The following is a 15421-nucleotide window of genomic DNA, read 5'->3' as shown; positions in this document are numbered from 1 at the left end:
GCCCAGAACTTCTGTTAATAACTCTGTGCAATTTTGATGAATATATTCACGGAATAAATTGATATTGATAACCTAATTTGTAATCTTTTATGATTTTAACTCTGAGCTTGCAGCTGCCTAGAAGATAAACCAACACGCATGAAGGTGACGATTCTCTGAGGGAGAATTCCTTCAACGTACGGGTTTGAAGACAATGCGTTCGCTTACTGTTGTACGTACGGATGATTTGAAGACGATGCGTTTGCTTACTGTTGTACGTACGGATTTGAAGACGACGGGTTTGAAGACGATACGTTTGCTTACTATTGTACGTCATCTTTTTCATTATTTTTTCGAGCCAAAGCTTCTCAAATGTGAGGATGAGATTCTTTTCTTTCGTGATAAACTGAAAATCTAATGGACAAAATGATCAATCAAGAAAACAATTATCAGAGGAATTGACAATAACAATAATTACAGGGACACAGCCTTCAATCAGACAATCAGAACAAGACACAAAGATTCAGTGACAAACAGGACTTTTATTTTGAAAGCGAGTGCTGGCTATGTTAAAGTGGGACATGTCGTCACCTACAGTAATATCTGCACATCTCTCTTTGTCCTCCAGACCAAAGCAACTGATAAATGCCCTTTGAAGCACGTCTACAGACATACAGTGAACAGGATTCCAGCCAATGAGAGAGGACTACATGGTGGGAGGAGGAGGAGGTCTGACACAGCAGGAGGTGACGCAGGAGGAGGTCTGATACAGGAAGTGGTCCGATACAGGAGGAGATGACGGAGGAGGATTCAGGCGAAGTTCTTCTTCAGGAAGCTGATGAGGCCGTTGGTGGACGAGTCGTGGGAGGTGACCTCGGAGTCGTCCTTCAGCTCCGGCTCGATCTTCTTCGCCAGCTGCTTCCCGAGTTCAACGCTGTCGGCAGAAAAACAGTAAGAGGCCATTTAGTATTTAACATAGTGATGTTGGTCAATAGATGAACCTCATCTCTCTGGAAACACCTGGTGTTGCACTTCACACATAAACTTCATGTTGTTTCTTCATCCACTTACAGAGTTAGTAAGTGAACCTTGAGTGAACCCCACTGATAGTAGCTGTCGATGTCATAGTATGTCTTAAAAAGTCCTAAAAAAACTCATAGTATAGTGAGTAAAAGAAAAGATTAAAAAGTCACAGTATAATAATTTATATCGTCTTAAAAAAGTGATAAGTGCTAGTATAGTATGTCGTCCTGAAAAAGTCTTAAATAATTCATTGTATAATAATTTGTCCGAAAAATTCATTGTATAGTATGTCGAAATATTTCAACAAAAAGTCATAGTATAGTATGTCGAATTTAGACTTTATTTCCAGAATTTTTTCCGACAGACTATACTATGATTTTTTTCATGAAAAATTTCGACATATTAAAGTATGACTTTTTGGGGAGAAATTTTTCGACATACTATATATGACTTTTTTTCATGAATTATTTCAACGTATTAAAGTATGATTTTTTTTCATTCAATTTTTCAGCATACAATATTATAACTTTTTTTAATGAAATTTTTCGACGTATTAAAGTGACATTGGTGAAATTTTTCGACAGACTATACTGTGGCAGCTGCCAATTCTCTGGTGCTTGCTGTCATTTACCTTTTCTCTGGTGTTTTTTTGGTTGAATTGCTGAGTGATTAGAGGGTTATTCAGTTCACCTGTTGCACAGGGTGTGGGGACTGGCTCTTAAATGATAGTTGAGAGCAGCTTGGTGCATTCCCCTCTTGGCCAATCAGGGTGTAACAACGCCCTTTCTGTAGGGCTTAAAAGAGGAGGGAAACTGCACACCCAGTGTCATTCTGATATCTCCTTCACTAAATGCAACATGTGTTATCAGCCAAACCAGAAACTCTGGTCTGTTCAATTGGGTTACCTGCACTAGGACCTTTAGGTGCTATTTGTGCAAGAATCTGGCTTGCCTCACAATAGCCTAACACCTGCAGGCTGTATTTTGTTATTCTATTCATTTGTTGATTTTCACTGAAACCCTTTATACCCATTTTATTATTATTTGGGGAAACTTTAAAGGAGGGTAAAAGGAAAAATAAAAACAATATTTCAGTTTCCTTAATTGTTTGTTATCGAAGAGGCATTTGTTCATTATTATTATTATTATTATTATTATTATTGAGGCATTTTATTTTATATTATTATGTGGATGGGAACTGTTTTTCAGTCTTCTGACTGATCAACTACAGTCTGGGGAAATCAGTACCGCCACAATACTATGACTTTTTTCGACATACTATAATATGACTTTTTTTGGTGAAATTTTTTCGATAGACTATACTATGATTTTTTTTCATGAAAGATTTCGACATATGAAAGTATGACTTTTTGGGGGGAAATTTTTCGACATACTATACTATGACTTTTTTTCCATGAAATTTTTCGACAACCCATACTATGATTTTTTTCATGAAATATTTCGACATACTGCACTATGACTTTTTTTTACATACTATGCTATGACTTATAGGATTTGTGATTAAAATTTACAATTTTATGATTAAAAAAGTCTTAGAACAGTATGTCGAAAAATGTCATGAAAAAAGTCGTAGTATAGTACGTCGAAAAAATCCTTAAAAAAAGTTATAGTCTAGTATGTCATTGATGTTGGTTCATGTTATTTAGTTTTAGTAAAAAACACACAGATCTCACAGTCTTCATCTGCTGACTGAGAGTTAGTTAGTAAGTGAACTCACCCCCACTGATCGTAGCTGTTGATGTCCCACATGACGCCCTGCACAAAGATCTTGTGCTCGTACATGGCTGGAAATAAAGAGAAATTACATGACTTATTATCGTTTATGGATTTAAATTAAAACCAGACTACACTATCCGATACACACGCCAACATGTGAATAAGAGGAGTACTGGCACTAATGTTTTAAAGTGACACATGTGTTGAGTTCAGATAAACTGCAGCCAAACATAATAAAGTTATTAAGTTATTTATTATCTTAAACACATGTTAATTTCATATCAAGGCTCTGATACAAATTATAATCTTGTTAAACAGATACGTCACAGTCTATCTTCAGTATTAACAACAAATATTTGAGCTGAAATAAAACTACAGCTGCAAATCAATATAAACATCTAACTTGTGTATGTTTGACTGTACATTATCCTGCTTATTACACGGCTTCTTAAGAAATCAATAATTTGACACAAAAACGGTCCGCCAGAGTCCGACATCAGAACTGCGCCCATAGCAACGGTCTGTTATAAAGAAATAACAGATCGCAGAAAGCCGTGATTGACCAATCAGAATCGAGTTTTCAATAACGCTGTGTAATAAATTATTAGAAAGCCTTCAGATGTGTGTATTATGATCATTATATTCCACTCTGCAGTCTTAAACCTGAAGGTTTATCTTAAGCTGCAGGTACAGCGACCTCTAGTGGCAGTCAGGTGAGCTTCTGTTGGTTTAACACAACTCAGTGTAACTCCCAGTACTCACCAACCAGAGCTCCCAGTATGAACGGGCTCAGCTTCTTGAAAACAATGGAGTTGCTCGGCTTGTTTCCCTCAAAAACCTTCGAATGAAAACAGAAGAAATCAGAGTTCATAAAATCTCTTAAACCTTTAATAAACCTCCTCCAGGCCCTCAATAACTAACATGAAGGTGAATTAAACTCTGTTTATTGTAAATGTTCTCCAACACAGACCTGAATCAGATCAGTGACGTCTTTATTAACCTTAATGAGCTTCACCAACATGACTACCACCAGCACATCTTCAGCTTTACAGTTTGATTTGATGTTTTTAACCAGGTGCTGGCCCGACCACCAGGAGGAGCCGGGGATCAAACCACCAACCCTGTGATCAGTTGTGATCAGTGGACGAGTCGCTCTGCCTCCTGATGACCGGTTTCATATCTTCTTCTCTCTCAAGCTATCTCACCGTTTCTCCCTCATTTATCTGATGAGTCAGTGTGTTATACACTGAACTCAAGAGAAGTGATCAGTGAAGGGTTCAAACCAGGCAACATGTTGATAGTGAAGGAAGCATGATCACTGTTGGCCAAACTAATCAAACATGTGATTGATTGATTGATTGATTGATGCGTTACCTTGTGAGGCAGCAGCTTCTGCAGAGCCTCTCCCTTCAGGCCTCCGGCCTCCAGCTCTTTACGAGCCTCCTCTGAAGTCTTTCCCTTCATCAGAGCTTCTGTCTGAGCCAGGAAGTTCGCCACCAGGATCTGAAGACACGGGTCAACAGGTCAACAGGTCAGGACACTTTCATATTTCAAACAGAAAGAAAGAGAGCAACAGAAAGTGAGAGGGAGCGACAGAAAGAGAGGGAGCGACAGAAAGTGAGAGTGACAGACAGAGAGCGACAGAAAGAGAGAGAGCGAAAGAAAGTGAGAGAGCGACAGATAGAGGGAGCGACAGAAAGAGAGCAATAGAAAGAGAGCAAAAGAAAGAGCGAGCGAGAAAAAGCGACAGAAAGAGAGCGAGCGAGAAAGAGCTAGAAAAAGAGAGAGGGCGAGCGAGAAAGAGCAACAGAAAGAGAGCGACAGAAAGTGAGAGCGACAGAAAGACGGAGAGCGAGCGAAAAAGAACAACAGAAAGAAAGTGAGAGAGCTACAGAAAGAGAGAGAGCGAGCGAGAAAGAGCGACAGAAAGAGAGAGTGACAGAAAGAGAGAGAGCGAGCGAGCGAGAAAGAGCGACAGAAAGAGAGAGAGCGAGCGACAGTAAGAGTGACAGAAAGAGAGAGAGTGACAGAAAGAGAGAGCGAGAGAGAGAGAGCGAGAAAGAGTGACAGAAAGAGAGCGAGCGAGAGAGAGCGAGCGAGAGAGAGAGAGCGAGAAAGAGCGACAGAAAGAGAGAGAGCGACAGAAAGAGAGAGAGAGAGCGAGAAAGAGTGACAGAAAGAGAGCGAGCGAGAGAGAGCAAGCGAGAGAGAGCGAGCGAGCAAGAGCGACAGAAAGAGAGCGAGCGAGAGAGAGCGAGTGAGAAAGAGTGACAGAAAGAAAGAGCGAGTGACAGACACAGTGGGCGTTACCTTGTGGTGGAGGTTGTCTCTGATTGGATGCTGAGACTGAGCAGGAATGAGGAAGTCAGCAGGAATCATACGAGTTCCTGGTGAGGACGCAACGAGTCAGTTAGTTTAAACATCCTGGAACAGCAGCTCAACATTTACATCCTAACATGAGACTAGAACTGGTCTCCAGTGTGTGTTGTACTGGTGCGTGTGCGTGCGTCACCTTGGTGGATAAGCTGGTAGAAGGCGTGCTGTCCGTTGGTCCCGGGCTCGCCCCACACGATTGGTCCGGTGTTGTAGTTGACACGGACGCCATCTTTGGTGATGGACTTCCCGTTAGACTCCATGTCGCCCTGACGACCACAGAGACCGCTCACACGGTCAGTCACAATAATACTGACAGTAACACAGACAATGTTTCATATCGGGTGATAATAACTAAAAGTCCCCAAAAAAGTCATAGTATAGTATGTCATAAAAAGTGATAAAAGTCATAGTATGGTATGTCCAAGTCCCTTCCCCTCCCGTCTTCCCCCCCACACTGACCTGTTGGAAGTATGCAGCGAAGCGGTGCATGTACTGGTCGTAGGGCAGCATGGCGTGAGTCTCGGCCTGGAAGAAGTTGATGTACCAGACGCCCAGAACAGCCAGCAGGACGGGGACGTTCTGCTCCAGAGGGGTGCTGCGGAAATGGTTGTCCTGCAGAGGACAGACCGGTCTGGTTAATGGGGACAAAAAGACAGACATCATCCTGCAGAGGACAGAAGTGGTTTTATTACATGTTTGTGTTTGTAGAGAAATGAATAAAACGGAGAGAATCGTCCTCTGCTCCTTTATTTAAGTTTGACATGTTCTTTAAATTTATGGTCTTACTTATTTTAGTTTCTGCAGTTTTAAGACCTTTTTAATACCACAGAGAATTTTATTTAATACCTGTTTCATGTCCAAAGTATGATGGAAAACCAGCAGCGACAATTATTTAATTTAATTTTTTTTTTTTTTTTATTTCTGATATAATTAATCAAATTAACGCTCTCTGAATAGAGATGAATAAAATGTGTTATTACTTTTAATAAATAATTATTTACAACTATTGTTCATTCTGCAGCTTCTTAGCTTCGAACAATACGGACACGTTCTCAGAGATTAAATTCTTGTGCTTGAACAAAAAAAATTAAATATTGAGGCGTGAAATAAAAAGCATGTGGTGTGTTGAAACACTGAAACAGCAGATACAATGTTGTGAATAGAAACAAAGAGTGTCCTACCATCCAGTGAGCTCCTGCAAGAAGCTGCTCAAAGTTGTCAAAGCCTGAAACACACACAGGTCAAAGGTCAGAGGTCACATGTGACTACAGCTGAGGCTGAAGGCTGGGTAATAATTATTCAGTAAACAGAACTCTTCATCTTTCACACTACAGAGTTCATTATTTTCCATGTCATGATGTGTGTAAATGTGTTATGAATATGAGTCAGTTTAACTGCTTTTAATCAATGCACCACTCGTCAATACCAAGCCTTGATCTGAGGGTTGAGTAAAGGTCAAAGGTCATGACTTACCAATGTGCAGAGCGATTGACAGACCGATGGCTGACCACAGAGAGTAACGACCTCCGACCCACTGAGGAGGAGCAAACATGACATCACACAGTCACTCCACCAATCAGAGCGCACACAGAGCTTCATCACGTTAACAACAGTTCACAAGGAGGCGAGAGGAGGAAGAGGGTCAACCCAAAGACCTGGTCCAGGTGGTTCCCAGTCTTTGTTCTGGGTTAGTTCACGTTTCACTCTGAACAGGTTACAGCTGATATACTAGAATATGACACGGCGTTGTTGGTGTTATTTCTTTATAACAGACCGTTGCTGCGTATAACAGACTGTTGCTATCCATTACTCATAGTACATACAGCTGATCTTTATGAAGGCCATGACATCACACATCACTATCTGTCAGCCAATCAGAAACAGGAGAAACAGACTTACATCCCAGAACTCAAACATGTTCGCTGTGTCGATGCCAAAATCCTTCACTTTGACCTGAAGAGGAGGAGAGAGGAGGAGGAAACGTTATTCACATATTTCAGTTATCAGCTGTCTGACAAGAACAACTGCTAACAGATAACAGATATAAATACTATAGTATAATATAGTGTATTATAGTATAGTATGGTGTATTATAGTATAGTATAATATAGTATCGTGTACTGTGTATTCATGTCAGTCATTCATCAGAGTTGATGAAAGTCAATTTAAATGGAGACTCACTGCGTTGGTGGACAGAGCTACAAAGTGTTTGGCAACAGCAGATTTCTGTGGAGGACAAGAAGAGAAACATGAGGATGAAATGTGATGATGAGACACTCAGTGTCTCATCACAGAACTGTGACTGAGACAGTCTCAGGTACCGAAATGTGATGAGACACTGTCTCAGGGACAGAAATGTGATGATGAGACACTGTCTCAGGGACAGAAATGTGATGAGACACTGTCTCAGGGACAGATCCGTCCTGCAGCGAGCATCTAATCACAGGAAAACATAGACTGACTACTGCAGACTAACATAGTTCCATTTTACAGTAGCATATTAGTGTTTTCTCAGTTTTATATCTGTCAGAATGAAACTCTAGATGTGTTCAATCCTTCTCTCTCTGATTATCAGAAAACAGATTCATCGGTCTCAATCAGTGTCGTCTAATCAGCTGTCAGGAAACAGATGGACTCACGTCTTTGGCTGTCTGGAGGAACCAATCCCTGGCAGACTCTGCGTTGGTGATGGTCTCCTGAGTGGTGAACGTCTGGGGAAAGGTCAAACACACAGTGTTTACAGAGTGTTCACACGACGTTCACACGACGTTCACACGACGTTCAGCATGTTTTTACAGGTTTCAGGATTTACGCTGGGTTCACTGTGTGTGTGTGTGTGTGTGTTTGTGTGTGGTCACCTTGGAGGCGATGACGAAGAGCGTGGTCTCTGCGTTGAGCTTAGCGAGGGTCTTCGCCATGTGAGTCCCGTCGATGTTGGAGACGAACCAAACGTTTGGTCCACCGGCCGAGTACGACTTCAGAGCCTCCGTCACCATCAGAGGGCCCTGAATGCAACACCATGATACAGTTAGTTACAGCTGCTCAGTGGGCCCTGAACGCAGCACCACTATACAGTTAGTTACAGCTGCTCAGTGGGACATGAACTCAGCACCGCTTCATCACAGCTGTAACTCTGTGTTACTGTTGTCACATCACATGTCTGAGAAGTTATTGTGTTTTGAAAGGCATATAAAATAATATATTGTGTTTGACTGACAGGTGTCACTCACCAGGTCAGAGCCTCCGATGCCGATGTTCACTACGTCTGTGATGCTCTTCCCATTGAAGCCTTTCCACTCGCCGCTACGCACTCTCTGTGAACAGCATAACGCCAGAGGTCACGACCTCTACGTCTTCCACTGAGGTGACAGAAGAAGCTTTATAACTGAAATACGTACGTGACAGAAGGCCTTCATCTTCTCCAGCACGCGGTTCACCTCCGGCATCACGTCTTTACCGTCCACTTGGATGGGCGTGTTGGAGCGATTACGCAGAGCGACGTGGAGCACAGCACGACCCTGCAAACGCACACACACGTAAACAAAAACAGACACACACATAAATAAAAACAGACACACACGTAAACAAAACATCACGTTAACAAAAACAGACGGACACACGTAAACAAAAACAGACGGACACACGTAGACAAAAAATCACGTAGACAAAAACAGACACACATAAACATCACGTAAACAAAAACATAAACACGTAACACAGTCCGGTAAAACTCAGTTAATTTTTGTTGATTTTAGTCTGTTCAGTCACTAAATCATCGATCATCTCTATCATATCTACTGCTGAATCTATTGAAACCTGTACGTTGATTGTTGATTGAGAAATTGATTGAGAATTAATCAATGATCATGTCTATAATGTTTTCATGTCAGCAGCTCTTTGGCTGATGAACGTCTTTAGTTCTGCAGGTATCTGGTCATAAATCATCCAGTTGTTGTTTTACTTTGTTTCATACAAAAATACTAAATCAAATACTTTGAGTTTTTTGGACTGTTGGACAAAACAAGCACTTTAGTGATTTGTAATTTGAGTGAGGAATTAATTGTTATTTTCTAGAAAATGTTATAAACTCTTAATCCCATCAGTAGGTTGACTGATAATTAACGGAAGTATTTAACTTTATATCCGCTCCATAAATCTGTCTTCAACGATCGATGTGAGTCTGCACAAACTGCAAAGTCACTGAGGACGCTGTTACACAACGCCGTTGCATCATGACCGCTGTGAGTGTGTGTTAATGTGTGTGTGGTCACTGTGAGGGCAGCTTCTGTCTGGCTCTCTGCTGCTCGTTGGTCTCTAACACTGATGTCTGTTCAGCTTCAGCTTCTCCTGTTAAAGGGCGGCTCCATCTGGTTCGGTTCTGGTGTTTTTTTCTCAGCCGTTAGCAGAAAGCAGTGACGTAGGTTACAACAGGAAGCTAATCAATAAGGTTATCAATAATGTGAACACTAGCAATGGCTGAGTCAATGTTAGCTGTGCTAAGGTTGGAAATAACTAAAAGAAGTGGGATTGTATGTACAGTATACGTACAGTATATGTACGTACGGGGGTGTACAGTATACATACAGTATATGTATACTGAGAGGTAAAATGACTGTTTTTGTGAATGGAGTCTGGTGGCTTTATAGAGAGCGATATAACAGCTTCAGTTCCCCATCAGAGAGGGCTGTCTGAGGTAAAGCCTCTATGAACGTGTTAACAGTCATGTGTACAGTACCTCGGTGAAGTTGATTTTCTCTCCAGAGAACATCTTCTCTCGGGCCTCCTCCACTCCCCTGGACTTGGCCTGTGAACACATGAACATGAACACATGATTCCAGCCACAGAGTGTGAAAGTGTCTTCAGTAATCACTTCCCGTGTGTACATTAACGTGAGGAGGAAGTATTGAAAGCTGTATTACCACATTCCCTGCAGGACAAAAGCAGCTCGCTGCAACAGGAAGAGTTCTCTCTTTCAAAATAAAGTGTTGAAATCTTCCTGTTTCGCTGTTATCACACGTCTCAGAGCAGGAAATCAGTTGGACTTTCACGACGGTGAATAGAAGCTTTGTTATAGCGGATTTCAGCAGACTGGTTCACATTACAGCAACAATAATCATTTATCAGATAGTGGTAGAGGAGATAAGGCTGAAATATGCAGCATTATTATAGGAACTGTAGAACTACGTGGTTGAACAGCCGAGTCTCATTATCTCCTGTTTTATTTACAGTCTAAACGGGGTTATAGACATAAAAACTGGTAATTTCAGCATCTTTTATTTTTCCACTGTTTAATATTTCATGTCAGAAAACTACAACTACCATCATGATTTTTACTTTGTGTCAGAGAGCTTGGAGTGTGTTTCCTGGTTCTGATCAAGGCCTATGGAAAGGAGGCTGGGTCACAGGCTGGGTCACGGGCTGGGTCACGGGCGGACATGGGTATAACATATGCACAGTGTAACTGAAGCTGCGGTCGTGCGTTGCTATTGGCTCAATTTCGGCGAGTGCAGACCAGATTTTACCGCGCATGTGTTGTACCCCAAAGATATGACGCGTTGATGATCGTGACCCAGCCTCCTCAGGGCGTTCCTGAAAAAGAGAGCACCTGCTCTCAGTGAACCTCCCCATGAATAAATACAGGTAAAAAAAACAAAAACAGAAACCAGGATCTTGAAACCTGTAAATACCTGATCCAGAGTCAAGATTCAAGATGTTTATTGTCACACCGGTTATACAAGTACAATCGTGTGACTTCGACTACGAAGAGAGTTAAACATACCCAGGATATCTTCAAATCAGAGGGGGGGTGGGGGGGGTTGGGGGTGTTACCATGGCGAGCAGCATGTCCATCACTTCCTGGTTGATCAGATTCTTGGAGTAGTCCAGCAGGATTTCTCCCTCGTCCGTCTGCAGAGTCGTGCTGTTAATAAACAATCAGCACAGATATTATCAATTTCTGCACTCGGTCTGCACACAACAAACTCATTTATAGTCATTTTATATGTACACTGTATTTATATATATTTATATTTATATATATATATAAAATGACTACTCAATGAGGTCACTGATGAAGCGCCTCAAACGTTATGATCGGCTGTTTTTATTCTAGTAAATGAAATATCTGAGTTTTGGACGGTTGGTCAGACAATACGAACTATTCCAGCGTCTCACCCGAGTTTTCACAATTTATTGATTATCTATTGATTACCGTTAGATTCAGTTTATCACTCCGCCCTATAGATTTATTACCGCTGACAGTTATTCTACTCATCACTGCATCCTGTATGAAAAGGTTGGGTGGGCGTCTCTAACGTGAGACGTGATAGGCATTGGTTTTTATTTATTTATAAAGCCCTTAATGGCAACTTGCCCTCATCCTTATCAAATTGGTCCTTTAATCATTATTCGCCTTGTTCAAGTGATCGGCTGAAGCTTGAAGTCCTGTGTACAAACACTAAATTTGGGGAAACTGCTTTCGGTGTTTGTGCTGCAAAAACTTGGAACAGTTTACAAAACACATTCAAATTAAACACATTTGAACCTCGAGGTGATTTTAAAACAATGATCACAAACTACCAACTGTCTTTAACCTTGTTCTATTGTTGTCTGGCTGAATGCTTCTTGTAAATCATTAATTGTGTTCTGTGTGTATTTATTCTTTTTTATTGTACTCTCGACATTGTAAATGAAGCCAAGCCCTCAATGATTCCTCTAGATTCAAATAAAGGTTGAATGAATGAATGAAATTGATTATTTATAGACTAAAAATTATCAACTATTCACAGAAAAGAAAAGAGAAGAATGTGTGATGGACATTTCTCACAATTTTTTTTGACAATTTATAAAATAAAAATTTCATTCACATATCTGACCTCCAGATATGTGTTGGTCTGGAGGAGCTGCAGCACTAAACCAGAGTTTAGTGGTTTTAGCTGAAGTGTGTCGCCTCACTGTTTTGAGCGATGCTCGTTCATGTCTATGTAGAGCGAGCACAAGCGCGAGCCCGACGCTGACTTTCGTTGACTTAACGGCCACAGGTGTCGCTGTTAACAAGCATTTATGATTCTTACAGTCCCTTTAAATAATTGACAAATCTCCCTTTAAGGTTCATTTAGAACAGATAGAGAAAATGTAGTAATTTGTAATTAATCATGGACAACCATGCTATTAATCTCGATTCAATATTGTAATGGACTCACAGCCTTGGTGTGTTTTTACATGGTAGCTGTCCTGTCTTGCATTAACTGATTATTAATGCATCCCTGGAGGAGGAGGAGGTGGATGTGCTGCAGAGCACGTAGCCTCCATGAATGAAGCACATTAGCCGGAGAGCAGGAGGGAGACTCCCCGGTGACTGCAGCAGACATTAACACCGATACACGGAGTCTAAGGTTTCAATCAGACAGCTGTTTGTCATTAAAGTGTTCACAATATGAATGAACCTTGGTGCTGTAGGTTTTAACAGAAGAAGAACATGAAGCATCCATTATCGGACAGCTTGATGCTAACACAGTTCAACAGGTTCAGCTTAGCTTCAGCTAGCTGTCAGTATAACCACGATGTTTAACAGATATTAAACATTATAACCAGTTTATTCTGTAACAAATCAAACCTCTAACATGTCTGTGAATAACTACACAGGCGATTAAAACAGTAAGACATTTAAAATATGGATTTAGAGCAGTTTTATGGCCTTTTATCACCAATAGGTGACTTTAAGAAGGTTTTAGCTAGCGTTAGAGGCGAATAAATCATAGTTTATCATATTAAATATAAGCAGGCAACATTAATACGTGTGCACATTAAGTCAAGGTGCTTTTGTTGAACAGTTTGTGACGATACGTTAGATTGTAATCTGCCCAGAGCTATCTGTCCGATAATGGACGCTGGTGACATTAGCACGCCAGCTAACATTAGCTAGCTGCTTTAATTCGCCTGTCAGTGGATTCAACGCGCTGCGACACTCCGGTGAGAGGAGTTACCTGACAGGTGAGAACAGGTCTGAACAGGATAGGTGGGAAGTAAGCAGGTAGTGAACTAGAAGCGGAAATGGAGCGATATGAAACTGTGACCTTGTAGCTCAAACAGAGGAAGAGTATTCAGACTCTGAGGAAACACACACCAGACTCTGATCTAACTTCATGTTAGCTTCGTTACACCTGAGATTCACTGAGTAAACACGCTGCAGGTAACAGAGGAACTCTGTCAGCATCACGCCCACCTGTCCTCCACCACCACCACTACCATCATCATCATCATCATCATCACTCTCAGGTGTTAGTCTGTCCCACCTGAAGGTGTTGAAGCGGTCCTGGTCGGACTCGAACATGTCCCTCATGCGGAGGCTGCCGGCGTTAGCTCGGTACCACTGATCCAGCTTCTGGTAGGACGGGTCGGCAGTGAGAGCCATGGTGCTGCTGGTGCTGCTGGTTCTGGTGATGTTCTGGTGGTAGAGAGGGTCCCGTGTTTCACTCCGACCTGCTTGGTGCTGCTGGACTGGTCTGGTCTCCGTGTGGTGGTGATGATGATGATGAGGAGGAGGAGGAGGAGCAGCTCTACAGCTGACAGGACGGAGGTTTAGGCTCCGCCCACTGCACTGACAGTACGGATGTATGGGGGGTGATTAGTGCCACAAAAAAAAAAGTTAAAGTTAATTATGTAAAGAGGAGTTTTTTTTTTGTATGAGCGGGATAAGTGCCAAAAATACAGTCCAGGGGCCTCATGTATAAAAGACTGTGCAGCTTTCACACTGGAAGATGGCGTACTCACAAAATTGGAAAAGTTCGTAAGCACAGAAATTCCCACATGTATAAAACCATGGGTACGCCTGTTCCTCCTTTATACATCCCAATTAACGTGAAATTGAGCCACTTGGTCCGCCTTGTCTCCTCCCATTAATAACTATGCAAATGACTATAAACACGCGCCATGCACCAAGGTTCACCCATTGTCCAAATAACAATGGCAAATCGCGCTGGAAAAGGAACAAGTGTGAAATTGAAGTGCTTGTTACTGAGGTGGAAGCTAGAAAATATAGTTTATTTGATGGTCTTTCCTCGGGAATCAGTAACAAACGCAACATGTCTCCAAAGCAGCTGACCGTGCGCTCCCGAAGGCGCACGGATCCGCTGCGTCCCGGGCCTCGACTGCTGAGGAGCGCCGGTCTGGCCGCGTCCTCACTAACGCTGTGCTGGAGTCACAGAGAGAGATTGTCAATACAATGAAGGAGATATGCAACGAATTAAAAAGAATGAATGACGTTCTTGGTGAGATAAGTCAGACATTAAAAGACCTTGTTAAAAAATAAATGTTTGTCTCAACTTACCTCGTTGCTTTACATTCTATGTATCGCATCCAAACGGCACTGTATAGCTTTTGGCTCATTGTTAGGTGGGCCAGGGTCCGGTTCATCCATTGGTAGCTCCTCTGGGGCACAGGCACACCACGTTGGTCTGCCACATTGTGCAGCACGCGATTTTGGTTTTGGCACAGTGGTTAAGGTATGTCATCTCTGGGAAATTAGTTTAAATGTGTTTTTGTTGTGCCTTTCTGATGTTAAACATTATGCGCAAACTAGTTAAGAAATATGTGTTGTTTTTTTTATCCCACTTCATAAACAAAGCTCAGTAAGTTGAGTGGAAAAATTATTTGTACATATTTGGCAAGTTTCAGTACATTGTAGTTTGACACTGCCAAATGACAGAGTTTGCAGGACGGCCAGCACATTTTCACGACTGGTCTAGAGCTTGCGGCATGGTCCACACATTCTCACGTCCATTGATTTTTATACATCCCGGCGTGTGTGTGAAACACAACGTACGCAACATTTTAGTGCATGCGCACCGTTTATACAATCAATACAGTTCTAGCTCACTGATCACTATTAAGATCCTGATTCACCAAGCCAACGGTTTGGGTCCGTCGGTGAGAGAAATCACTCTGATTGGCTGTTCAGCTTCAACCAATCAGAGCACGAGAAGAGAAACGGAAGTGAGGAAAGCAAGCCAAAGAGTAAACCCTTACCAAAAAGTAATATACTTCAAGTTTATTTTATGAAGTATACTTAAGTAAAATTCAAGTATAGATTTCCCAAGTATACTTTATGTAGTAGGTATACTAATATCAATATAGTAGTAGTATACTGCTTTAATACTTCTTTGGACTAAATAGGCCACTTTTTAGTTTATAAAAGTATATTTAAGTGTAAGTATTGTACTGATAGTTTACTAGTTTTATACTGGTAGTCCACTTTTTTGTTTATGAAAGTACACTTTAAAGTAAACTACTAGTTAAATAGTTTTTAT

General features: G+C 41.5%; 1 protein-coding gene and 2 long non-coding RNA genes across 3 annotated transcripts in view; 2 read left to right on the top strand and 1 right to left on the bottom strand.

Annotated features, from left to right (window-relative positions):
• The window catches only part of LOC141766438 (uncharacterized), a 64311-nt gene that overhangs the window by 5081 nt on the left and 43809 nt on the right, over nucleotides 1–15421 (top strand). The window lies entirely within an intron of this gene.
• On the bottom strand, nucleotides 502–13705 carry gpia (glucose-6-phosphate isomerase a). Its single transcript, XM_074633308.1, has 18 exons — nucleotides 13409–13705; nucleotides 10944–11034; nucleotides 9850–9918; nucleotides 8513–8632; nucleotides 8345–8428; nucleotides 7973–8119; nucleotides 7754–7825; nucleotides 7296–7340; nucleotides 7014–7067; nucleotides 6588–6648; nucleotides 6296–6339; nucleotides 5574–5726; nucleotides 5251–5380; nucleotides 5049–5125; nucleotides 4113–4241; nucleotides 3501–3576; nucleotides 2740–2806; nucleotides 502–913 (listed from the first exon to the last, which is right to left on the bottom strand). The coding sequence occupies exons 1-18, from the start codon at nucleotides 13525–13527 to the stop codon at nucleotides 790–792; spliced, it is 1662 nt and encodes a 553-aa protein (XP_074489409.1). The 5' UTR covers nucleotides 13528–13705; the 3' UTR covers nucleotides 502–789.
• On the top strand, nucleotides 6642–8115 carry LOC141766439 (uncharacterized). Its single transcript, XR_012593633.1, has 2 exons — nucleotides 6642–6801; nucleotides 7690–8115. It is a non-coding gene; the product is annotated as an uncharacterized LOC141766439 (long non-coding RNA).

The sequence above is a fragment of the Sebastes fasciatus genome, chromosome 4 (assembly GCF_043250625.1).
Source record: "Sebastes fasciatus isolate fSebFas1 chromosome 4, fSebFas1.pri, whole genome shotgun sequence".
NCBI lineage: Eukaryota > Metazoa > Chordata > Actinopteri > Perciformes > Sebastidae > Sebastes > Sebastes fasciatus.
Note: the sequence above shows the minus strand (reverse complement) of the source record. Positions and strands in the feature narration are given on the sequence as shown.